This window comes from Crocodylus siamensis, chromosome 7, assembly GCF_052110815.1.
Source record: "Crocodylus siamensis isolate JL-2025a chromosome 7, ASM5211081v1, whole genome shotgun sequence".
In the NCBI taxonomy this organism is placed as follows: domain Eukaryota; kingdom Metazoa; phylum Chordata; order Crocodylia; family Crocodylidae; genus Crocodylus; species Crocodylus siamensis.
The window spans coordinates 70,713,405-70,741,273 of NC_143401.1; the positions used below are offsets into that span (position 1 = coordinate 70,713,405).

Sequence of the window (27,869 nt, forward strand, 5' to 3'; positions counted from 1 at the left end):
AAGTGCAGGGGGGTCCCCAATGCACTTGACACAGACACGGAAGTAGACCTGAAGCACTTCCAGTCCACTTCTGGGTCGGCCAGGGAGCATGCTGGGAGGCACCCCCCTGCTCCCCCAGCTCAGTGACTGGTGCCTCATAGGTCTGGGAGGTGACCCTGTGACCAATTGCTGAGCCAGGGGGGCATGCAGCATGGCCCCCAGCATACTCCCTGGTGGACCTGGAAGTGGACCAGAAGTACTTGTCACCATTCTCTGCCTGCTCCATGATGGTATGCAAGCAGTGGTTCTCAGTAATGGATCTATCACAGACCCCTTTGGCTAGAATGGGAGTTAAGCAAAGCCACATCATCACTCCAGCACTCTTCTCAATAATTCTTGCCATGATATTACATCTGACCACCAACAAGCTTCCAGCCAGAGTAGAACTAAACTACCCAATGGATGGTAAACTGTTCAACCTCAGCTAGAGTACTTCCAGTCCACTTACAGGTCCACTGGGGAGCATGTGGGCTCCCCACCCCCCAGAGCCCCATCCTCAGTTCAGTGATTAGCCACAGGGGGACCCTGGGTGCCCCCCCAGACCCAGGAGGCATCAGTCACTAAGGCAGGGAGGCACAGAGGGGACACTCCATCTCCCCCAGCATCGCAGCATTCATGAGCGGCATGGTACCTTGAGGTATGTAGAAAAACATTTAAAGCTGTGTTAAAGTCCAAATCTCTGAATCTTTTTTAATCTGTCTGAATTGATTTGGAGATTCAGTCACCAAATCCGGCCAAATCTCCACTGAATTGAATCAGGGACCAAAGCTTCGCACAGCCCTGCTCTATTTTTTTTTTTAAATCCCCTTCAAGGTTCACACAAGCTTCTAATTAAGTAGCCATCTGAAACAGCCTTGCTTTGTTAGGGATGAAAGGGAAATTACATGTAAAAATGTCAAGCAACATACCATGGGTATCTCAACACATGTAGGGCAAAAGGAATCATGGTTTGAAAAGAGTTAAGCTAAGTACAGATAGTCAAAAAGGCTGAGGCTGAATCAATTCAATCTTTGCATGTTAGTTTAAGCTGCACAGATTAAACTGATAAGCAAGTGAACAGCCATTCACTTTTGATTCCACAAATGCAGCTACTTGCCTGCAGTGGCCCAGGCCAGAAGCCAAGGGGTGCTAGAGCTTGCCTCCCTGATCAGCTGGAGCAGACAGCTTAGGCCAAGGCTAGTCCTCCCACCCTGCAAAGTGGGGTTTATGGGGAGGTGCAAAGGATCCTGAGATGCTGGAAGACTGAGTTAACTTGAATCTCGAGGGGATCTGGGACAGAAGTTTGATAAACTGATTTAACCTAAATCAGTTAAGTCTGATACTACATCCATCCAACCATCCAGGTTTATCTTAAACCTGTTTTAGCCATTTTGAAAGTGGTTTAAGTACACTGAACTTCTGTTGTGTTACAGATATGAACTGGCTGCCAATCCCTTATATTGGTTTATGTGTAATATCTGTCCCTAGCCCCAGTGACAATATTTCCAAATAAGGGAATATTTCACATTAGAATATCACATAAAGTAACATTATCTTCCTGTCACCATAAAAAATCCTGACATTGCCCTCAACATCTTGCATTTTGTACATAGTTATAAGACTGCAGCATGTACTTTTTATGAAGAAAGTTCAGGTAGCCGTGTACTGACCTGACAAAAATATGCCTCAGTGTTTTGCTGACACTCAAAGGAGTATAGAATAGGGTAGAAAATGTCAGAGTGGATAAGAGATGTTTAAAGACTTTGTATCCTTCTCAAAACTAACAAATTAAGTCTTAAAATAATTGAGAATTCTGTGAGACTACAAGTGATAAGGGTTAGAAACAGAGAATGAATATGCTTCCTTCTATTGCTTTCAGTCAAGTTTTGTGCAAGTAAGTAGCATGCGTCAGAGCAGAAACTACTTACTTTTATACCCCACTCTGCTTCCTCTAGAGATGAATACGTTTGATACTCAGTGAAGTGAGGGAAATTTGATAGGTGAATAAGAACAAATAATTCCCTAAAAAATGTCAGTTTTCCCTATGGAAATGATCCATTAAAAAAAAATGAACAAAACTTTTAATGAAGTGGATTTTAGAATACATAATAGCAGATGACAATTCCTAACTCTTTTATAATAACACTTTTTGCTATGGCTTTTTGACAGAGGCCACAGTTTGTGAAGAGTCCAGCTGAGAACAACAAAAATGATGAGGAGTCTGGGAGGCTTATGCAGAAACATGAAAGAACTACAGTTATTTAGTTTGAAAAAGAGAAGACAGAGAGTGGATTTTTGGCCTCTAGGAAGGTCTTTAACCTCTAGGAAGATTACAGAGAGGATGGAGATGGGCTTTGGTGTATGACTGTAGCAGACAGGACTAAGAGCAATGGCTTTGAGCTGCAGCAGAGTAAATTTAGGTTGGAGATTAGGAGGAACTTTCTGACTATAAGAGTGGTAGGGCATTGGTTACCTAGGGAAGTTATGGAATCTCCATGCTTAGAAACTTTCACAAGCAGGTTAAACAGATGCTTGGCTGGGATGGTTCAGTCAGGGATGATCCTGCCTTGAGCAAGGAACTGGACTAGATAACTTTGTGAGGTCCTTTCCAGCTCTATTTTCCTATGGTCCTATGTATAGCTATTCTATTTATACCAGGGGAATTTCTGTTCTCCTGGTAGAAATAAAAAATGTGAAAATGTTATGCTCTTTCTTCTGGACCAAAAATAGCAGTTTTGGGACAAAATCAGTCATCTTGAACCAGGTAAAAGTTGGCTGAAAAGAATTTCTTCCAGGGAGGAATGCATACTTACACACACTCTTCCACCAGGTAAAGCCAGGGGAAAGGCTCCCCTTCCCTCCAAGACCAGAGTCTTTCTGATCTGAAGAAGTTTCCCACTCCCATAGACTGGGAAAGAAGAGGGTGTGCAGCTGCTAGCTGCTCCTCAACAGTTCCTCATCCATTTGGATTCATAGTGTGACAAGTAGGCAGGAAGGGTTGGCATAGCTGCTCCCTCCATTCAGACACAAGGACATAAGAAGGAGCAACAGCACTACAATTCCCCTGCCCATTTCTCACACTGGAGCTGCTGGAGTGGGAAGCAGGCTGGGGACTTGGTCCCACTGCTCCTCTCCCTCCCATTTTGTGAGGAGCAGAGCAGCAGCCATTGCCCTTTGCTTTTTTCCTAAACTGGGCACTTCCCAGTTTGCAGAAGGTGCGGGGGGGGGGCTTTGTTGACTTCTTCTGGCTTCGCTTTGCACCTGCAATCACCCAACTGGGTAGCAGGAGCAATGATCTGAAATCCAGCCAAGCTGGGCTCAGGCTCGGGGAAAGCCTTCCTTGGGACACTAGTGTGAGGAATGGGGCGGGTACTTTGGCTTGTTATCCTGGGAAGAGCTTCCCAAAGCCCAGTTCCTGGGCCCATCAACTTTCAAATCATCACAGTTAAGCAATGCTGGTGGCAAAGGGAAGCCAGCAGGCCAGGAACCAGGCTTGGGGAAGCTACCCGCCTGGACAGTGAGCTAAACCATGACCCCACTTCTCACACTGCCCAGGCATGCGCAGTGGGCAAGGACTTTCCCATGGGGCTCAGTCTGCTCAGGTCCACTTGCCTGGAAACCAGATCCAGGGAATTGAGTTGTCCCCTTCCTGCTTTTCACTCCAAAGTCTCCAGAGTGTAAAGCAGACATGGGACTTTGCCTGACTGTTCCCTCTGCTACCCGAGGCTGGGAGCAAAGCAGAGGAGCAGGCACTCACTGCTCCCTGGCCATCTGGAGAACAGATTGGAGATTTTGCTCCCCGCCTTTCCCAGACTAGTTCAGGAAGGGAAGGGAGCAGCCACCACTGCTTTCTGCCTTTTCCACAAAACAGGGACTGCACAGCTTGGGGAAGGGCCTGGAATCTTTTCATTGCTGCTCCCATCCCCTCTAGTCCAGGGACCTGGAGCGAAGTGGAGGAGGCTGCTCCCCATCCATTTCCCTTCCCATTTTGGGACAATGTGGAAAGCAAGACAGAGGGGGCAGTTACAGGCTAGAAGCCTGCATGCTCCTTCTCTGGAAAGATTTCTACTAATGGAAATTTCTCAGTAATTTCTACTGGTAGAAATGAGTGCCTGCTAATGACCTAAGAGTATGTAACAAGATGTTAAGGAACATAATTGTTGCTAAACTTAACCATTCAGTCCACACTATTAAGCATATTGCTGGGAGACAATAAACATTTTAAATTCTTTTTTTTGTTGTTGTCGACACCTTTGCAGATTTGCAGTAGTTAATTTAACAGCTTCCTAATGTTGATTCATATTTTTCATTATTTAGTGGAGCACTCATTAAATAAAGGAGCAGTTTTATATAAGATACAATTATAGTTGTGATAGAATATACAATTATGTTTGTATTATAACAAACGTATAATCAAGAGGAGAAGTGACTTGTCATATTTAAAAATATCTCTCTGGGATGGCCTTTTGACTTTGTGGTAATAATCTACTTCCCTTTAGGAAGTACTAGTTAGTTTTTTGGCTCTGGACTCTGTGAGATATGTGAATGTGCTGAATATGCACTTGAGAATTTAAAGATACTTTTTGTTGAATCTTTTAATGGCAATGCTTTTAATGGCGCAGTTTTAAGTTTACAGATATTCTGTGCTTGCCAGCCTGCAAGAGCTCCCATGCTTGTGGTTGGAGTCATTTTATTCCAGAATTCCCTTGGACAAACGTAACAACTGGCACTGGCAGTGAGAAGGGGATCCCACAAACGGGGCATATATTAAAGGAACAAGATGAATCCTCTTTGACTGTGAATACGTGAAGTCTTGTAGGATCACAATGGTTACCTATATTTGACCTTGTAATAGTACTGTTGAAGATTGGCCCATGTACATACAGAAGCTGGGAAGTATTTTTGAAGTAAATGAGATTCCTTCACAAAAACACATAACCATGCTATTGAGATTGATGGGAGGAAAAAAAAATACTGCACAGACTGCTCACCCCAGAAAAACCAGCAAACAATGCATTTAAAGAAATAGTGTAAACTATCCAAGAGGATCTGGCACCCAAGAAAGGTTCAGGTTCCATAAGAGGAATCAAGCTGAAGGTGAATCTATTTCCCTTTTTGTGAACGAGCTGAAGAAATTGTCCAAATATTGCAATTATAAAGATGGACTTGATGCCCTCATAAAGACATAGAAAGTAAGGTATAGAAAAGGGAATAATAAGGTATATGTAATAGATGGGCAGTATGGACACAGATAGCAAGAGTAGAGTAGCTAATTTGGATCTATATCATGTGAACAGGGGAGATAAATCAGCTATTTGGCTGATATCCTGGGTTGTCAGAAAAACTCTTAAGATGGAATTATGTACAGACAGACAAAGAAGCTTTAAGTCTGGTACGGGTAGTGAAGAAATTTAACTAATACCTATATTGGAGAAAGTTTACATTGTTCATAGATCACCAACCCTTAGTCTCTTTTTTCCCACCTAAGAAAGGAGTGACCGAGATACATGCACATGTATGCAATGCTGGGACCTTCTTTTAGCCAGTTACATTTATGAAGTTTGATATAAAAAAACAAAGGCACATGGAAATGCTGTTGGACACATTTTCCCGTGAAAAAGCCCTCTGTAATAGAAACAGAATCTACGGAAATTGTTAACTTATTTCAGCTGGAGTATGTCCTAGTATGATTGGGCAAGGAACCAAGAAAGATCACACAGTGCCACAGGTGTATGAAGCCACCTTGAAAGGTTGGAAATACATGGACAATCCTGATTGAGCACCTGTTTATGGGTGCAAAGATGAACTTACTCTACATCAAGGATGTATCACGTGCAGGATTCATGTTGTTGCACCCAACAAACTGCATACAAGAGTTTTGGAAGCACTGCGCATAGTCTTCCTAACAGTTGTAAAAATGAATGCATTAGCCAAAAGCTTTGTATAGTGACCAGTTATTGACCAAAAAGTAGAACAACTTGGTAAGGAATTATGGCCTCTCAAAAAGTACAAAATATGCTCAAACTGCCATCCATTCCATGGCAACAATTTCACATTGATTTTTGCAAGACCATGTTGAGGAATGATGCATCTAGTGGTGGTAGGCGCCTGCTCCATATGGCTAGAAGGTTTCTGATGGCTATAAAATGCTATTTAGAGGTTTGATCTGGCTTGTAGGTAAAATAGATATGCATTAGAACAATGGTACAGGGCAACAGCAAGGATTAATTGATTTCTAAAAGCCTGTTTGTGACAGTTTTCTCCAGGCCCACTGTTCTGACACGGGCAGACACACAGACAAACAGCAAGCAGATACACAAGCTGGGAAATTGAAGATATGTACCACACTGTCCCATAACAGTGATAAGGGACTCTGCCATATTGGCCAGGTCACAGTACCCAGCTGAAGACCCCTTGGGATTTCTGGTTTAGGTAAATGGACCAAATTAGGAGGACATTGGAAAGAACCAAATTAGGATGTGTGCATGAGATTGGTTTGTGAAACAAAGGAATATGCTGACAGGACACAATGTGGATAATATGACAACTACAGGAAGACCAATCAACAATGCCCAAAGATTAAAATCATCACAGAAGGACAAAGATACAAAAAGAGGGATTTCAGAGCAGCAAAGGGTCCCCGAGAGGGGAACCCAAGGCCACCATGGACAGAGAGCACACCACCAACCCATCTCACCCACCCCACTGGGGGGAAGCAGGTCTTGGCTTCCAATCTCTAGGCTGCTGACATCTGACATTCAAGAGAGAACCTCAGAGTTAAGCGCATGTACTGGCCAGACATACCTTGACTCTGTGAAGCCGGGGACTGGTAGCTTTAGAATTGTTTGCATTATTCTTATCTGCTGTCACTGTGTATCCTATTATCAAATGGAGAGGTTGTGGTCAGTCTGAGGGTCCACTTGTTTGTAAATCCAGTGCCAATAGTTTGCATATGAAAACCGTCACAGCACCCCGGCCAGTAGAAAAAAATTATGAAGGCTTTTTGCAAAGAAAGGATTGCTAGAAAAAGTTGCAACTGAAACTGGCCCACAGTTCAATTCAGATAGAGTTTCAAGGACTCATGAAGCAAAATGGCATCCAGCATATCATCACTGCACCATCTCACCTGGCTGCAACTTGTACAGTAATGTAAACAGGGATGGGCAAGGGGGCACCTGCCTGGGATGCCAAATTTGAAGGATGCAGAAAATACCCCTCACAGAATCTGCATTCCAGCAGCAAGAACAGATCCTCAGCTTATGCATGCCAGGAGCTCCAACACAGTCCCTGGTGGCAGTGGCTCCTGTGGCCACTGCTGCTACATTAAGAACAACACTCAGGGCAGGCAGAGTGTGTAGTGGTGGCAGTGGCACCAGCAGCTCAGCCAGGGACTGTTTAAGAATTCCCAGCATGGGTAAGACTGCTCTGCTACCTCCCCACACACCCCACACTGTCAGAATTGTATGCCCTCCCCACACACTCCCACACAGTTTGATTAGGGCATAAAACCCTGTTTGTTATGCTTCTGCTTTCAAAGATGCCTTGCTGTCAATGAAAGCAGAGACAGGGGCAGTATAGCAGAAGATTCTCTGCTTCTTACTAGCATATCAGTGAGTGCACAAACAGGTCCTTTATCTTATGCAGTGTAAGTAACACCTAATATTGTTTGTTGATGCCACATTGAGCAACCACAAGATATGAGTGACTGCCAAACAGAGCACAGAAGCAATGCTTGGAGCCTAGAGTGGCCACTGATGCATCCCCAGAATACAGGACATCCCCTTGCTGAGGGGGCGGGACCACCAGCCCCTCAGCCAATCATCAGTGAGGGGCAGGGTCACTGCCACCTCAGCCAATTAGCAGTGAAGGGTGGGGCCACTGAGCCCCTTGATCAATCAGCAGCAAGGGGCAGGGCCACCACAAAAAGACTGGGAAAATAGCAATAAAAGGCCTTATTGCTGACTGTTATGATAAAATATAATTCTCTTTTATTTAGGGTTGTTGATTGTTGCCATGTTGGTCTAAGGACATAGGCAGACAAGGTTCTTTGGGTAGATGTGATATCTTTTATTAGATCAAGTAAATCATTGGAAAAATTGTTCTTTGCAAGCTTTGCAGTACAAACAACTTTCTTCAGGCATAGAGAGTCTGCTGGTGAATTGTGTGCTCTCCTGGGTGGAATAGAAGCCAATATGCAACATTCAGACCTGTGAAAATGCAAATGTGTGACAGTAAGGATCAGAGGGATGGGAGACAAAAATGTATGAGACAGGTTTAGGGCAGGGCAGGGAGAATGTTGAACTGATGATAGAAGAATGTAGCTGATAAAATGCAGACCGGTTACCTAGGGTTAATCAGATGGTAGGCAGGTTACGATGTGCCACAAATCCAATGTGTATATTTAGTTCACATTTTTGTATCTGGTAGCTTTATGAAGTGCAGTAAAGTTAATAGGCTCATCTATGAAAGGTGTTTTGTGACAATCATGGGTATTCTCCTTGGTGCAAATTCAGTGGTATTGGAGGCCTTGGCTGTACATTACAGTTTTTTTGGTGTATTTAGTGTGATTGGTGGTTCTGTGTAGATATGTATATTGGTACATGGTGGTTTGTATTTTACAATTCTGGATATTGACCATGGTGTCTAAAAAGGAAATGTTGGTGCTGGAGTATTTGAGAGACAGTCTGATGGAGGGGTGATGGCTATTGAATTTGTGATGGAAACCAATCAGGACTACAGATCTTTGGTCCAAATGATGAAGATGCCATCTATATATCTTAGGTATAGCATGGGTTTGATGGCATTGTTCTTGAAGAATTCTACTTTCAGGCAGGCCATAAAAAGCTTACCATATTGTAGGGGCATTTTGGTGCCCACAGCTGTGCCCATGGTCTGGAACAAGTGTTGGTTACTGAAACTAAAGTTGTGTGTGAGGATGAAGTGTACAAGTTCAGTAATATCTTTCAGTCTGTACTCTGAGTTGCAATCTTGATGCCATCTTGGTGTGGGATGTTAGTATATAAGCAGATAACATCCATGATGGAAAGGAAGATATTGCTGGGAAACTGGTCTGTGTTTTTAAATGTTTGTAGAATGTCTGTTGTGTCTTGGACAAAACTCAGTCTTTGAGTGACCTTACATTCCCCGGTTAAATTTATGCATATCTGGAACTCTGCTTTCACGCTGTCTATTCCCAGCCTATTCCTTTCATTTCTCTAAACTGTGGTCATCAGAGCCAGGGGGGCACACTGTACAGGGACCTCATCTCCCCCCATCAACAATCAGCACAGATACTGGGCACCTAGGAATCTGTCCTGGCCACAGTCTGGTCAGAGCTGGGCTGAGTGTGGTCAGTGGGTATTGGATACCTGTAGCAGTGGAGCCAGCTGTCCAGCAGGACCTTCACTTCCTTCCCTAGGAGACAGACAGGTTTGCCTGCCTTGTAGGAGAAATAATGGCTTAATGAACTGACCCAGCCACCCAGTAGCTGGGAGGCCCCTCTGCACAAAGCTCCCCTCCCTGTGCAGCAGGACGACCCAGGGACTTGCTAGGCTGTTTTGTGGGTGTGAAGACAGTGACAAGAGTCTCCTCCCAGTCCCACCAGAATTCCAGTAAATATAAATGCAGTGTATTACCTGCCTACTCTCAAAGCCATTAAACTTTGTGCCAAGGCAGCACAAAGAGGTGTTTGTGCAGATGAACTGCCCATCCCTGGCAGCTCAGCTATCCCCAGGGCCTGGGCCCACCCCCACACACTCACCCCAGGGAGCTCAGGCACACAGTAGTGCCTCGGCTTTTGCTATGCCTCTATATGCACTGCAGCTACAGCTCCTTGCACAGGTGAAGAGTCACCTGCCCCTGGGATCCCCCACCTCCCTCCCTAGCTGGCTCAGATCCCTGCTCCTCCTGGGTATGCACTGCCCCACCTTGAGGCACAGCCAGAATGATCACGAGGACAAATGATTAACTTGGATTTCCACCAATGAACTGAAAAACAGGACTTTTTGCAGTCCAGTCCTCATTCAGAAATGGTCAGGGAACAAAGGGATTAAAAAACAACGGTCAAAGGAGCTCCATTTGTTGCTAGCCACTACAACCTAGAGCAACAACTAGTAATGCCACATAAGGAAGTAACAATGCTGATCTACTAGGAGCTAGCACAATTGAGCAACCTACTAAAGAGATATCTGAATCCAACATGGATGAAGGAAGGCTACCTCCTCAGGTGTTTAAGGAAGGGGTACCACTACCCAGGAAGGAAATGTAAACATGAACCTGCCATGGTAGTCAGAGCAGCACATCCTCAGAGAAGCAGTCAATCAGCAGTCAAGCTGATTAATGTTACCAAGAAAAGAAGCATAAGCCACCTTAGGGACACGTGACCTGTGCATTATACCACTGTCATTTCAAAAGGCAGGATGAACCACAGAATCATAGAAAATTAGGGCTGGAAGTGACCTCAGGAGGTCATCCAGCCCAACCCCCTGCTCAAAGCAGAACCACCCCAAACTAGATTGTTCCAGCCAGGGCTCTGCCCAGCCGGGCCTTAAAAAGAGGCCAACACCTCTCTAGGTAACTTGTTCCAGTGCCTCACCTGTCTAGTGAGAAAGTTTTTCCTAATATCCAGCTTAAACCTTCCTTGCTGCAACTTGAGACCATTGTTCCTTGTTCTGTCACTACTGAGAACAGTCTAGCTCCATCCTCTTTGGAACCACCCTTCAGGTAGTTAAAGGCTGCTATGAAATCCACTCTCAGTCTTCTCTTCTCCAAACTAAAAAGCGTGGTTCCATCAACCTCTCCTCATAAGTCATGTACCCCAGCCTCATAACCATTTTCACTGTCCTCCACTGGATGCTCTCCAACTTGTATACAACCTTTCTATAGTGGGGAGCCCAAAACTGGACACAGTACTACAGATGTGGCCTCACCAGTGCAGAATAGAGTGGGATAATTACTTCCCTCGGTCTGATGGCAACGCTTCTACTAATAAAGCCCAGTATTCTGTTAGTATTCATGGCAACAAGGGCACACTGATGACTTATATTCAGCTTACTGTCCTGTAATCTGTAACCTCCAGGTCCTTTTTTGCAAAATTGCTGCTTAGCCAGTCAGTCCCCAGGCTGTAGTGCTGGCTTGTCCATCATATGGCCTGCGGGCCGCTATGCAGTATGCCAAGCCATTTTCTGAGGCCCAAGGAAAATGAAAGTAAATCCTGCTTACCCCATCCCTTGTCCCTCCCCGAGCCTCTCAGCAGGTGGCGGCAAACACGGACAAGAGCCAGTTGGCTGCCCAGTGACTGCTCACCCTCTCCCTGGGGGGGGAGGGCCCCTCTTTCAGCTCCCCTGACCACAGCCATGGAGGCTGTGGCGGGTAAGCAAGCACCTGGCGGGTCCCAGGGCCCAAGCCGAGGCATGTCCCACCCCCTTTACACCCATCACGTGGCTCCTTTAAGCCCAGCACCAGGGGCAGTCCACACTGCATCAACAGGGAAGGGGCAGCGTGGGGCACGGCTGCATGGTCCAGTGCTGGGATGAGCACGTGAATGTGAAACATGGCTGCCCGGCTGTCAGCAGGGCCATGTCCCCAAGCTGGATGCTAAGGAGCCCACATGGGACTGCCACACATGTTCATGTGCTCCTGAGGAGGAAGCACAAGGTCACACTCGTGCCTTCCTCTTCCTCCTCCTCCTCCATGGGAGCCAGGGGCAAGGAGGGAGGCAGGCTGCGCATGCATGACTGTGCGTGAAGACCGGGCTTCTTGTCCCTGATGGAGCCAGGCAGCGTCCTGAGGCACTGCTTCTTCTCCTTGGTGCTGCTGCTGGAGGCCTACAGCTGGCTGCTCCTCCACGGCTTCCTCTACCTGGTGCTTGGGTGTCCCAGGGCAAGCCTGCATTATGCTTCTTTCATTCATTGAGAAGTGAGTAGAAGCGAAAGTGTTTATTTTAGTCAAGGGTTTGGTATTATTTCATTGATGCTTTTATATATTTTTTTATTTTGGATTTCAAACCATATTTCCAGATCCATTTCATCATCACTTCTTGCAACTTCATTGGTGTCAAAGATAATGTGACATCACTTCCTGATGTGATACCGCTTCCTGTGAGGTCTTTGTATATGGCTCGCTGGCCCACTGGGTGATAAAAAGTTCATGATCCATCCCCACATTCAAAAGGGTTGGATACCCCTACTGTAGTGGTACATGGGATTCTTTCATCCTAAGTGAAGGACTTTGTACTTGTCCTTGTTGAATCCTAGCCCTACCCTCCAGAGCAGGGTGGCCAACCCACAGCTCTTCAGAAGTTAATATGCGTCTCCTTGAATTTTTACACAAGCACACAATGACCAGCTTCCATTTGGAAACTGGTTACTGTGTGCTTGTGCAAAGATTCAAGGAGACATATATTAACTTCTGAAGAGCCACATGTTGCTCCAGAGCTGCAGGTTGGCCATCCCTGCTCCAGAGTATCTACTATACCAGATGGTGTAATCCATCGCATCTTCCAGATCATTAATTACAAAACCAGTCCTGGGACCAGCCCCTTGGACACTCCACTTGACACTGACTGCCAGCTAGACATGGAGCCATTAATACCCATTGAGCCCAACAATCCAGATAGCTTTCTGTTCACCTTACAGCCCATTCATCCAACCCATACTTCATCAGTTTGTTTGCAAGAATGCAGTTAGAGAATATATCAAAAGCCTTGTTAAAGTCAAGGTATATTATGTCTGCTGCTTTCCCTGCATCCACAGAGCCAGTCATCTCACCATAAAAGGCAGTCAGGTTGACTTGTCCTTGGTGAATCCATGCTGACTGTTCCTAATCATTTTCTCCTTCAAGAGCTTAGAAATGGATTCTTTGAGGACGTATTCCACTGGTCAGGTGAGGTTGACCAGTCTGTAGTTCCCTGGATCCTCCTTCTTTCTTTTCTTAAATTTTGATCCTAGATTTGCCCTTTTTCAATCATCCAGGACCTCCCCCGATTGCCATGAGTTTTCAGAGATAATGGCCAGCAGCTCTGCAATCACACCAGCCAACTCCCTCGGCACCCTCAGATGCATTGCATGTGGCTCCATGGACTTGTACATGTCCACCTCTTCTAAATAGTCCCTCACCTGTTCTTTCACCCCTGAAGAATGCTCACCTTCTTCCCAAACTATGCTGCCCCGTGCAGTAGCCTGGGAGCTGACCTGGCCTAAAAATACCAAGGTTTAAAAAAGGCATTGAGTACTTCATCCTTTTCTTTATCAGGTGAGCAAATTGTGAGATGTGAGATATATGAATGTGCTGAATATGCACATGAGAATCTAAGGGTTCTTTTGCTGAATTTGTTAATGGCAAGGCATGCATAGATTTACATTACGTTCAAATATATTCTGTGGTTGTCAGCCTGGCGGCACCGTTTCCAACACTTGTAGTTGGAGTTGCTTTGGGCATCTTTACACATGCTCTGAGATGGGGGGCACTTTAATTAGAGTGGTTCTCAGGAGACACTCTAAAGCACCCACAGCATTTCATTTATTCAGAGTCCCACATGTCAAAATGGTGGCAGGGCACTTTAACTAAAGCTCACCACCATTTTGAAGCTGGGGATGCTGAATACACATGACACTGAGGCTGCTGGGATATGTTAATTAGCACTCTCCAGCAGACTTAATTGAGACATTCTAAGAGACAAAAAAAAGAAGATGGAAGTCAGAAAAGATGAGAACAGCTGAATCTACCCTCTTCTTCCCCCCAGCAACTGAGTGTGCTATTCAAATGAAGTGACAAACCTACTCCACATAGGAACAATTTACGCAAAAGTTATTTCTATAGTATACTCCAGCCACCACTTTCAGTCTTTTATTTTAATTAATCACTATATGAAAATATAGAGCAAAATTAATGTAGAAAATAGGAAAACTATAGAACATACATATCTAGAACAAAATACAGAACAAACAAGTAAAAATATAGAACAACATCTTTTGGCTATGTGTCTAGATTTGGTTTATAAAGACCTAGATTACATAACTACAGGTCTATCCTGACATCCTATATAAAACTGATATCTCTATTGCAAAGAGACATCAGGAAGAAAATATATGGGAAACAGCTCTCCATCCTATAAGAGTTAGAGGTTCCACATTTTTTTTCTTGTCGCCAACTGGAAAGCAAATAATTCCACTTTTCTTGCCTACAACACTCGTCTTCAATAAGGAGAGACAGGTAGTTAACTGTGTTATTCAGATGTCAGGCAGAAGGTTGGTTAGAGGTATCAGAGATGCATAAGCTTTGTGAGCAAAAGCTCATTTCTTCACTTGTTAGCATCAGATGCTAGATACTTTTGAGAGATGCTAGCAGCTACTGAAGTGAGCTCTTGATCATGAAAGCTTATGCATCTCAGAATTTATTCAGTCTACAACGTACATCTCAAATGTAATTTTTCATCCGTAGATCCCAAAGTGCTCTACACAAGACAAGACATCTGTGTATATATTATCTTCATTTTAAAGAAGGGGAAAGAGATGCATATTGAGGATAAGTGACTTCCCTAAAATATCAAATGGTTGAAAACTGACAATCAAATAAAGTTCAGATGAGGCCAGTCAAACTTTGTTTGGACAAACAAAAGCATTTTTATTTTTATAATATTTTTTGCATATTTTTTTCCAAACATGACTTTGACATAAATCTGATCTCTTTGCTTTCAAATTATTGAAACATACTACTTTCCCATTTATTTTGCCCTGCTTCCTTTCCTTCCCCATTCTTCCTTTCTATCCATATGCTGTCACTTTGTGGATGGTGTGGACTGGCTAGCCCCTGGCAAAGAAGGGGTTAAAGAGGGCTGCTGGGCTGGCTTAGCCAGTTTGCAGCCAATGCCAGGCTTTCAGGAAGCGGGGGAAGTAGGCTTAGAGATGGGGAGACTCTCAGTGCTGACTTCACCCAGCTTTTGGTCAGATGTCCTCTAAGGAGTAAGCTGTGTAAATTCCCAGGTCAATGTGTACTTCTGGGTAGATTGTAGCATGGGGAATGGGGAGTTGCCACAGTGCCCCATGCATTTTGGTGGAAAATACAGGCAGTTTAGCAATCTTAATCCCTTCTACGAAGGGGGTTCAGACAGGGCAAAGGAAAAGCAGATCACAGATGGTACGCTCTCTCCCCTCCCCTCTCTCCACACCATGGGGATGGAAAAATCAGTCATCTCTTTTAGCAGTTAACAGCAGCAACTAATTAAGGGCCGAGAGGTTCAGAACTAGCAGCAGCTATTGCAGCAGATTAGTGCCTTATTGTGACCACTGTCACCAACAGTGTCACCTGAGCCAGCTACCACATGCCAGAGCATTCCCATCTGTCCGGCCAAGATGGAGCTGGCTGACGACCCCGAGACATACACATACACATTTGAGAGGGTGGTGCCTGCCACACAGTGGACCCTAGAAAAATGGGTAGTGACTCTGTTGGGGATGGCTCAGATAGCCTATAAGTGTCTCAATGCCAAGATGGCTCATGATTACCAGGAAGTGAAAGCTGCAATCCTGAATACCTATGACATTTTCAAGGAGACATTCAAGTAGTGTTTTCACAAGGAATGCTCCTCTCTCAGAAGCTGATCCCACCTTATTGCCCAGTGACTGAGGGACTGGTGTTGGTTGAAGCCAGATGACACAACAGGGTGCCAGACTTTTTCACCTCCTACCTGGACTGCGTGCTTACTGCCCCACAAAAAGCCCAGTAAGCCCTACTGGTCCCTCTACCATCAGTGTACATTCCCTTTGAATGGACTGGGATGGGGATGGCGGTATCCCTGGAATGGAGTGCAGCTGGCTACAAGTACATAAATGTTAATAGTCAACTATGCTATATCCATTGAGGCCATACCCATTTTCTCAATGACAGCCAAAGTCATAGCCACTAAGCTCATGAAGGTGTTTATGTGGGTGGGTGATCCCTGAGAAATCATTACATACTAGGAACCCAAGTTTATGACACAGACTATAAAGTAGCTATATAAGCTAATAAATATTAAATTATCAAGGACTTCCATCTACTACCCGCAAACTGATGGGTTGGTGGATCAGTTTAATAGAACCCTTAAGGAAATGTTAAGAAAATTCACAACCATGGAGGCTCACCAATGAGACCGGGTGGTCCCAATCCCTTCTGTTGGCAGTCCAGGAGGTGTCCCAGGCATCAACAGGGTTTTATCCCTTTAAGCTGCTCTACAGCTGACAACCATGGGGAATCCAAGACTGTATAGGAGATGTGGGAAGAGCAACCCCAGTTGGGTGCAAGGCAGGAGCTGCAGACAATGCTGAACATTGCAGTAATTGAGGAATCGTACAGTGACTGAAGAAGTTTGATTGTGCTACTTCCAAATTGGGATGCCACTATGTGGTTCTTCACTGACTTTCAAAAATTCAATGCAATCTCAAAATTCAACACCTCACATGCTGCAGGTTGACAAGCTAGCAGACTGGTTGGGAGTTGCTCAGTACATTATGACCCTCCAACTGAAAAGGGTATTGGTAGATCCTGCTAACACTGAAATCTAGGGAAAAGACAGCCTTTGCCATCATCTTTGGCTTATACCAATTCCAGAAAATGCCCTGTGGGTTGCATGGGCCCCAGCCATGTTCCAGAGGCTGATAAACAAGGTTCCACAGCCCCATCAGGTTATATGACAGAATATATGGACAACATAGTGGTCTACAGCCAGACACAGGTAGAGCACCTGGACCATGTGGCTGCAGTCACTGAGCAGCAGGTCTAACTTCAAACCCAGCCAAGTGTCATGTGGATAAGACTGAATCCTTATACCTATGGTGCACTCTGAGGAATGGCCAAATACGACCACTGGTGGATAAGGTCTAGGCCCTGCAGAAGTTTCTAACACCAAACACTAAAAACCCAGGTAAGCTGGTTTCTAGGATTGGCTGGACACTATTGACAGTTTATACTGGCACTCTCTTCAACTGCAAGTCACCTCACAGACCTGAAGGGCGATTCTTCTCAGAAGGTACAGTGGACCAGAGAATGAACCCATACATTATGCATGTTGAAGGCTTGCCCCTGCCAGGAACCAGTCCTGTACAACCCAAACTTTTCAAAGGAGTTTATACTTCCAACTGATGCTTGCAGTGTGGGTTTGGGGTCAGTGTTGTCCGAAATAGTGAATGGGGACACCTTATCCTCTCTCAGCTGGAAGCTATTCCCAAGGGAAAAGAATTACTCCATCATTAAGAAAGAAAGGCCAGGGAGTTGTCCCAGCATCCTGCTAAAGATCCTCCATGACCTCTCACAGAATCTAGAAGGAAGAAGACCATCTGCATATACTGAAAGTTGTGCACATGCAGAAACACATGTGCTTTTAAGATATCCTGTCATCAATATTTTTAAATTATGTTTAAAAACTGATTAATTAAAAAAAAATAGGTCTTATTATTTGAATGCCAGTAGGAAATGGTATAGAGTTCTTTTACTAAGCCTGAACTCAAATTAAATCATTGAAAATGAAATTCTTCAATTTTGTGAGCACCATGAGTTGCATCAGATACTATAAACATCATGAAACACTTGGCAGGCATTATAAAGATTGCAAAACACTCAGCAAATAAAATCATGTGAAGCTCTCAGCAGACATTAAAAGTAGTGTCAGATTATTGGCAGTCATTAAAAACCTTGTTGAGTGCTCTGCGGATATTGTAAACAGCAATACAAGCTAGTGCAATATTATACATTCTATATCAGCAATGTTGTAAGAAGTGCTTTTACAAATTATAGTATCTCTTTCTGAGAACCACTGCTTCATTCTACTACAATATTCACAGGTTTCATTGTAAATTTTTCATTAGTTGATAGACCAGAAAAAAAAAAAAAAAAAAAAAAATTAACTTCCTTCTAAAACTCTATTGGTCTCCACAGAATGTTTTCGTAGGACCCATTTGTCCTATTTATACTGAATGCTCTGTACTAGATATTTATCAGAATGGTATTCTAAGTTTTCAAATGCTTAATAATACAGGTTAGGAAGAACACTTTTAGGAGAAAGAGAGAGAAAGAATCGATATAGTCTGTCCAAAGAAATACTGTCATTTTATATTCCGTTTTGCCAAACTTCTGTCATCATACCTTTGGTGAGGTCATCTCACCAATCATATCTTTGGCCCCACCCAATGGGTGAAACTCACAGCCCTCAGAATTTCCCACAGTTCAAAAATATTGAATTTTGTACTTTGAACTTTTACCATAATTCTAGGTGGGCCCCACCTCTCTCCTTTGATAGTATTAGCAGTGCCCACAAACAGCATCCTAGAAACTTCTCGTCAGTCAAGAAAGCGATTAAAGAACATTTTATGCATGGAGATTTGTGATGTGATATTTCCGTCTATAGTAAGACTTCCTACTGAGACAATCATGATAGCTTCTGAGTGCATCTGAGGAATATTCTTCTCCGTGATGGGGGCCTCTAGCATGCTTGAACACTTCTATTGTATGCCCTTCCTTCAGACCAGATGCTCAATACATATTTTATTCATTCATATTCTGTCTTTCATATCCTCTCTTTACCCTATTGCCATGATTATGATGGGAAAGCTTTTTCAAAGATCTGTTTCTTTTATGGGATTTTATACAAAGACTTCTGTCTAACTGCTTATCTTTATAAAAATTCCAGTCATCTCCAGTACAAGGTGGTAAAATATATGGTGCAGGTTTATAAAATGTAAGAGATAGATACAAGAATGCAGTTTGATGTTTATGCTTTACTGTCAAATGTACAGCCTAAAAAAAGGACTATTGTCTTAATCCCTGCAGGAATACACTGAGTTGTGTAAATATACAATGTAGAACTCTTTCTATGGATTGATGTTTTAGATCATAATTAAATATTATTTAATGTACAAAACAATTATTTTTCTGTAATGAATGTATTCTTTTATATGAAACTTGACAGCTGTAGTCCCTTTCAATCTTTAGACTCTTTTCTGTACTTTTATTTTTCTTGTGCCTAGGAGAAGGCTAGACTTAGTAACACATTCCTGTTTGGCATTCATCCATCAGTTTACACCTTTCCTGAGAAATCAGCTTCAATTAATAATCTTAAAATAGTATAAAAAACTCACCACATATCAACTGGCTTTCCTTCAGGTTATGGAATGCCAGTCCTTGTAAAGTACTGGGGTAAACACAGACTGTTTCCTCTGCAATTCGAACGGAAGCATTTCTAGCCCACTGCAAGACCCATTTTAGATTACAATCACAAATAAGTGAATCAGTGTGGAAATGTCTAGGAAGAAAAGACGAAAAGGATTATTGTGGGCACAGAATGTACTTTTGATAAATTAACGTATGCTGCAAAAGTTAGATCTACGGTGTGTAGCTAATCATGAAGACGTATCATGTGACAGTTAAACAGTATATATTCTCCTGTGGTATATGGAGTCCAATACTATGCTAATTATATTGTCAATTTTAGTTCAACACTTTCAATGAGAACCAGATCTTCATTTGTTTATATTCTAGACATACATTATTACAGTGACATAATTTACCCACTATACTCTAGTTAATTATGCTTCAGTATTTCCATTATACTGCAAACCCCCGATTCAGAAGTTGTTCATAGAACTTCATTCAATTTGACTAAGCTAAGTCGCAGCTTAGGATAATTTTATTTTATATAATTAGGTATAGTCACAAAAAGAGTAAAGATAAAATGTATTCGATTTATTAATCAGTTTAAGTAATAAAAAAATGGCACATATTCAAACTGACATTTTAACCCTACCATGCCTGTTTTAATTTCCTTCTTGATGGTTTTTTAAATTAGAGCTAAATAACATAATATGCAGTATATTACGAGCATGAGGATGTAACATTATCATAGATTTTTTTCCATTTCTTTGCTTTTCAAATGTAAAAAGACTAGGTAATGCCAAGGTACACCACAACTCCAAAACTGTACCAAATATAGCAAAAAAAAGTTTGTATATACAACTCAAAATCAAATGTATATAATAAGATGTACTTACAAGGCTTTCAGAGATAACAGTTCAGAAAAAAGTCCATATATAAGACTTGAAAAAATGTTCCCAGATAAATTCCTAGAAAACAAGCAAAACAGTTATGTAAATAATGCAATGTAGTGGTTCTCAACCTTCTGGACTCAAGGTACCCCCTCATTAGACTCAAGGCACCTCTCTGAAAATGCCAGCTCTTACTTGTCACTCATTTTTCTACTATGAAAATAATGCAATTTTTCTGTTGCAAAGAACTCAATAAGATCGCAACATGGCAGAACATTTTTAATGCTATGAATTCCTATTTAAAATCTCTGGGTTTTATCTCTGAATCACATCTGCAAACTTAACAACTAGGGCTGGGTGAAGCTTTGGTCCCTGACTTGGTCATTGAATCAGGCTGAATCTCCGCCGAATCAAATTTCTGAATTTGAATCAAATCAGAGGACACTTCAAACTCTCTGAATCGAACTGGAACCCTTCAAATCAATTTGGGGAGGCTCAGAAGATTTGGGGATTCAAAAATAGAGATAGCTTTAAATGTTTTTTAATATATGCCTCTAGGTAGCAGGTGGCTTGTGAATGCTGCAATGCTGGAGTGGATGGAGTGTCCCACAGAAGAGCGGGGGGCTCCCCAGCATGCTTGGTAGCAGACCCAGAAGTAGAACAGAAGCGCTCCTGATCCACTTCTGGGTCTGCTGGGGAGCACATGGGGCCCCTTCCCCACCACACTTCCTGGCTTTGTGACTGGTGCCTCCTGGGTCTGGGGGGGGGTGGGGGGTGGTGGTGGTGGTGGTGGTGGTGGTGGTGGTGGTGGTGGTGGTGGTATCTGGGGTCCCCCTGCAACTGATTGCTGAGCCGGAGAGGGCACGGGGGGGGGGGGGGGGGGGAGGCCACAAGCATGCTTCCTGGTAGTGGACCTGGAAGTAGACCTGAAGCACATGGAGGGCGCCCCCCGCTCCCCACACTCCTGTGGGATGCTCTACCTGCCCCAGCACTGCAGCATTCACAAGCCACGCTGGTACCTCAAAGTATGTAGAAAAAAAACTTTTAAAGCTGTGTCTATGTCAGAATCACAGACTCTCTTCAGATTCACATTCCGCCAAATCAAATCAGGGACAGTGATCCAAATCAACTACTCAAATCACTGTTCCTGATTCTGGCCAAATCCAAATCTGAATTTAATAGGGCCCGCTTCGCATACCTCTAATAACAATGCTACCACTGTATGGTTCCCTGTGGCACCTTTGGAAGGATCTCAGTATTTCCCAGGGTACCATGACACCCTGGTTGAAAAACAGGGATATAAAAGTAATGTAATGCAAATAAAGTTAAACTGCAAAAAACACAAAATGAAAACTAATATTAAGTTGTTATTATAGAACATCTTTCTGCTTTATTCTTTGGGAAGAATAAAAAATACGTACCTAAAGTTGCTTGTTGATGAAAACAATATACAAATACACATGTGTAGAATTATTCTTTCCTTGCATCTTGCTTTCACAAACATATCACACCATGAAATATCTTCTAATAACCAACATTAGCTTTTTACATTCAATTTTAGTAATACTGTCAAAAATTTAAAACTGAAGTTGTTATATAATGATGATCTACACATATTGACAACTATGTTGTGTTCTTTTAAATCTATTCAGCACAACAATTCAAGATAAGGACACTTTATAAAAAGTATTAAAATGTTTTAAAACTATAAAAAAATGCCATGAGTAATGTTAAGAAAGAAGCTTTAAGAAACTAATTTGAATATTTTCAGTCTATGCAACTCCAACTGCCTCTCACTATTGTTTCTTGGATATTTTTAAAATGAATGTCTACAAATGTATATGTCACAGAGTGGGTGCAGGGGCAGCCGTGATCCCACTAGCGCCCCCTGCCGTGTCCAGTTAGGTGATTCAGCACCCTCAACTCGCCCACCACGTCTTTGATGTTCTAAGTTCAGTAAGGGAGGCTGCCTTGTCTTGCCTTGGACACTACTCCGCACTATGCCCCATTCCGATTGGGGTGCCCCAGTGCACCCCTGCCTTATGGGCAATGCAGGCCTCCAACCTCCCCTTTAGCATGCCCCAAGCCTCGCAGTTCTTTGTGGAAGATATCTGGTCTTTCTGTCTCCCTGCGCCCTGCCTGGTGCCTCTGGATTAGCCTCACAACCAGCGCCCCCTTGTCTGGTGCCTCTGGGTTTGTCTCACCCAGGCTACGCCCCACTGGAGCCTGTCTTACTCTTTCTACGCACCTCGCCCCCTCAGGGGCCTCTCGCCCACCTCTGGGCTTTCCTGCCCCTCTCTGGGGCCCACACCGCGCTCCTCACGCCCGTTGCCCTCTCTGGGGCCCACACCGCGCTCCTCACGCCCGTTGCCCTCTCTGGAGTCTCGCTCACGAGTTTCCTGCACTTGGGGCTCAGGTGGCCACAGCCATGCCTGGCCCCTCGACCCTTTCCTGGGTCACTTGCCCCACTGGGCAAAATACCACCCTCACGGGCTGCGGTCCAAAACCCCGCACACCGCGCCTCTCCAGCGCAAACAGCTGTGCCCCACTGGCACCGCTCACTGTGCCACTACTGGGCACCCAGGACCCCCAGGTTATTGGGGAGCTCCCGTGAGGCCTCCTCACACCCCTACAGCCTCACCCAGTCCTCCGGTGTAACCATAACAGAACATGAGCCAAGCAGCTGCAACATAAGCAAAAAGCCCACCGGCTTATAACATAAACCGCACACAACACTGGCTCTCACCAATACCTTTCTCAGGGGTTCTCTCCCGCCCCTCGCATCATTGCAGAGGCCAAACTGCCACCGTAAGCGCTCCTGCTCCTGCTCCTGCTCCTGCTCCTGCTCCTGCTCCTGCTCCTGCTCCTGCTCCTGCTCCTGCTCCTGCTCCTGCTCCTGCTCCTGCTCCTGCTCCTGCTCCTGCTCCTGCTCCTGCTCCTGCAGCAGCCAGAGGGGAATTGCTAGCTAGGCTCTGGCCTGGGCTGTTTATAAAGGCCCGGCCCAGCCCATTTCTAGCCAGCTGACCAACATTAGTTGCCCTGGCAACCCTCACCTGTGCTGCCCTATTAATTGGCAGCTGTCCTTATTACTGTTGCTAGTAGCGAGCACTCCAGTGCTCTGCTACAGTATACATTTTAGTATGAAGAGTCTAATGGCTTTGTTGTTCCCCATATGTTACTAATAACAACAGCCAATGTTTAATGGTAAGTAATATTCTCTACTGCTATACTAACAAACAAAATTTGGCATAGTGTTTGAGATAAAGATTTCATATCCCTTGCAGCATGTTTTTGGATTACTGACAACTCTTCCCTTTTATCTATGAATGCCCGAAGCCTTCCAAACTTATCTGACTGAATTCAAGATGGCTGCAAAATTTCAAGTCTCTCATGATTGTTCAGTTAAAAATGTGTCATCACTAAAAATAAAATAAACTACATTGCCAGAGAAAAGATGCATACCTTTTTTGATACAAAAAAAATGTTGATCTGGTTACCAAGTTTATTTATCTTCTCTAAACAAACTAAAGAACTCATGTGGAAAGTAAACATTAAATTCAGAAGCAATGTGTCATCAATGAAGGCTTTGGCAAGCTGCAGAAAAGTTCTGATCAGGGTTCATAAAATATGAAAGAAATTCTCAGTGAAATTGTTCACTGTATTATGTACACAGACATATTCCTTAATTCATTCATGCCAGAAAATTGATGAATTATCATTTTCAAAAAGGGCATTTCTTTTATGAGAATTATTGAATATTCTTTAAATATAATTAATATTACATTAGAGGTGTGTATTCATAATAATTGTGCTACATAGCAAGACTACTGATAGGCAACACAGTGGTTTGAATGATGACATGTGAAACAGTGGAGATATCTAAATTAGGACTAAAAAGAGGGGAGATGATGAAGCCCATTTCCACACTTTTAGAAATTTCAGTCAAATTCCACAAGGTATGAAGCACGCTGGTTTCCAGTCTAATGAAAGTTTTGTCCATTCCATACAATAACTAGCCAAGCCTCCCATAATAAAATAAAGAAAAAAATCCACATACACTTGGTATACTTTGTTTGGACCAAGGACAGACATTGTGCAAGTGTCAAGAATAAAAAGTATCAGTGTAAGGAAATCACACATGGGGTATTATCTCCCTATACCATGTCTAGAAGGCAGGAACAGTTGCATATAAGGTCATGAAGTGGATTGTACTCTACAACTGAATCTGCATGCTAGAAAAAATGTGGCCTATACTGTTTTAACCTAAATAATCTTGAATGATCTTCCATTAAGAGTTTTGTCTTACCTTTGCAACATTTTGTTCAGTGACTTTACTAAGTGTTAAAACTGCTGAACTCCAACACAGTTCAAAAGGTGCAAAGTCAGCAAGTCGATTTTTCACCTATTGCTTCACTATAAATTGCTTTCAAGTTTCTGTATCAATATTGCTACTTATTAAACTTTGACCCAGTGTACAATGACATACAAGTCAAAAAGTCATTCCCAAGCATAGACGATGCTATGGGGGGGACGTACCCCCTCACCCCCGAAATGGGCCCTTGCCAGCCGGGGATTGGGGCGTGCCAGCCAGTGCTCCCCCTCCCTCCCCCGAGCAGCACTGGTGGCACTTCTGGTTTTTCCAGCAGCACTTCCGGTTTGCCTCCGGTGCCTCCAGAGTCAGCGATCAGCCACTGGGGGAACCCCACCTCTCCCCCCCGATGCCAGGAGGCACCAGTCACCTATGTTCCCAAGGTATTCTCAAGTAACTCCAAGAAGTATAATAATTAAAATCTAAAAGAAGAAAGATTGGACCTGTACAAACATAAGAGTTGACATAGAGTATGGTGCTGACTTCAGCTATGGACAGGCATTACCTTTGTTCCAGGAAAACATCTTTTCCCCAACACAAAAAGCTACTGTATTCAAGGGGTTATTCTCAGGAAAAAGCAGACACTTCCGCAAAAAAAAAAATTAAGAAAGAACTTCCTGGTTGGAAACGCTTTCTCCCAGCACGTTTTCCACATTAATAGGTGTATGCTTCTTTTGGGGTCCGAAGGACCCCCTAGTATCCCACAGTCCATAGAGAGGGAGGGAGGGAGAGCACTGGCTCCTGACAGCTTCCTCAGTGGCAAGCAGTCAAGGAGCCCTGATGAGACACTGTTGACACCACCTGCACCACTGACCCCTGACCCAGGCGTGGGCCTGGGTGACCTCAGTCTCAGTAAGGGACAGAGGCAGTTCAGCTCAACTCATCAAGGATATCCCAGGACTAGTTAAGCCATAGGGAAATGCTAATTCAGGCTGATCACCTGGTTGGCAGGAACCACCCCCCATAGCCTGACCAATCCCAGGGACACTCAGGACAGGCTGAGCAACATGGAAATGCACCTGTATCTTACACAGACTGGGGGGCAGAGGCAGCATAGCTCAACCTATCCTGGGCACATCCAAGATAGTTTGAGCTGTGAGGAAATTGCCCCCACCCCTTATAAACACAGGTCTCATCCTAGTCTGTGCAAGGGGTGAGGGTTGAAAGGGTGAGGAGAGCTGCCAGCTGCTCATTGATAGTGTGCCTCATTCTCCAGTAAGACAGAGAGCAGGTTGGCAATCATCTTATTCCCCAAGGGGCATACTCTTGCAGCCCTCTAGTACCCCTTGGCAGAAGAGTTCAACTTTATGGCATCCCTGAAGCTGTCCAGCCAGGAGGCTGGAATTTCTGTATGCTCCCAAAACTGGCCTATTTTTCCAGAGCTAAGAATCTCACAGAAACTGTTAGTGCTGGAACTGAATGTCTATCCATAGCTACAGGCTTTTTTCTTCTTCTCCCCTTCCACTCCACTTAAAAAACATAGAGAGAGAGTGGTCCTAATATTTTGCTGATTGTGACTGATGTTTGTGGACATCACAGAAGTGAGTCTTAAGGAAGGATTTAAGTGAAAGCAAGATTGTTTGAATAGAGAATATACACAAAACATCAGCACTGAAGTAGGGATAAAGAATATGACAATGAACAAAGAAAAGAAGCAAGAAAAAATTAATTTGCTGTTGAAAGAGGTTGAGGTGGAAGGGGGGAAATTGAGACCAGAAATGCAGGTTCCCTTAGATATTTTCTTGATAACACTGAAGTGGAGTCAATTGGATTCCCTACATCTTACTTGTTTTGTACCTTATCTTTGGCTCTGTACAAAATGATTAGCTGCTTCAATGACATTAACAAAGTCACAAGAGAATTTATTACACAATATTATCATAAAGCTAACTACTGATGATGATTCAGTCTCAAGATGAAATATAAATCAGATGTACTTTAATCAAATAATTGCAAATAAGTAGCAAGACCTATTTCCTACTTTAAAAGGAAGATTCAGCAGTAACTGTTTGTCAAAGCATATTTCAGGCTGGAACGTTTTAGAGTCTGAGAGGTGAAATTTGCAGGCTCATTAAAATAGACTTTACCGTATCGTTAATAGGATACCCATAATATTCTGTAGCTCCTGGTATTCAAGCATAAAACAGGTGTTTAAATTACCCCATTACAACACCAAAAATGCATTTGCCTACATGGCTTCTGGAACAAAGCATTGAAACATGACCACTAAGAAGGCCAAATGGAGACACAAAAGATTTGTTGCATACAATCATGTCACTTATAATCATGTTTAGAATGTGAGTGCCTCAGCACACAAATGTATCCAAAGGATAAATATATAAGCCAGGAAAGTCAAGCGAATATATTAGCAGAGCATAATGAAGCATTTTTGAAACTATCTAAAACATCATCAGGTACATCTGTGATATGACATGAAAGTATACTCTAAAATCAGTTTGGTACTCTCCCAGAATAGAAATCAGCAATTCCAAGTTGGTGTAAAAACCTGGATCAATAACAAAGAAAATAATCATAATATACTGACTGGCAGTGGTAATTCCTAGAGCAGTGGGACAATTTTGGATTTCATCACTATTTTAAAATTCATCCCATTTGCTGAGAGGTATGAAGCTCTTCTACCATATCAGGACCACACCATGGACAAAATCTCTCTCTTTCTTTGGATAAGCTATTTTTAGTTTGAAACAGTGGTTGCATATGGTTATAGGCCCAAGGTAGGTGAAATATGACATTTATTAATGAATGTATTAACCAAAGTAAATATGTAGTTTAGCCAATTCTAAAATCATTTATGGTAGTTGTGAGAATATACTGTCCCATGGCTCTTGACTTTCATGGCTGGGAAACAAAATCCACCACAGATCATCAAGATCAAAAAGGTAAATTATTCTTCTTGCTTCCAGAGAGCCAGCTGCAAACTACCCATCTTATGTTAGTCTCATAATTATATGAAACAAAGATACTTTGTCTTCCACCTCTGGCAGTTTTTCAGAGCATTGCAAATTCTCTTCTCTTATTCTAGTGAAGGATTTAACCCTCCCTTCATACAATATAGACATGCATATTATGTTGCTCAATGAAAAAATTGGTTGGAATATATCCTAAAGTCAGTGGTGTATCTTGCACCATGTAATATTATAGTTTCTATTCTTTAGTTTTATGTGCTATTTGTGCTTCTAAACATTGCAAAAAATACTTTTTTCCATAGCAGAATGTGACTAAAGATTTATGTCCCTTGCTCTTTCCAGCAGACTCGTGGCTCTCCCTACTGGTTCTGACAACAGCCTACAAATGATTTTTTGTACTTTCTCATAGTAAGGTAGGAAGAGAGGAATGAGAATAGTTTTCCTAACAAGCAGTTGTATCATTCTCCACTCATACTTCCACACTTTAGACTATGCTTGATGAGTTTTAACAATCCCTGTTACTAGTTTAAAAACTCATCAAAA

At 43.2% G+C, this 27,869-nt stretch overlaps 1 protein-coding gene across 1 annotated transcript in view; it reads right to left on the bottom strand.

The window, feature by feature from the left end:
* Positions 1 to 27,869, bottom strand: part of ADGRA1 (adhesion G protein-coupled receptor A1) — a 553,479-nt gene that overhangs the window by 312,020 nt on the left and 213,590 nt on the right. Inside the window, exons 5-6 of the mRNA XM_090057369.1 lie at positions 20,037 to 20,108; positions 19,128 to 19,291 (exon numbers count right to left, since the gene is read on the bottom strand). Of these exons, the coding sequence (XP_089913495.1) occupies positions 19,128 to 19,291; positions 20,037 to 20,108 (236 nt within the window). The remainder of the gene's footprint in view (positions 1 to 19,127; positions 19,292 to 20,036; positions 20,109 to 27,869) is intronic.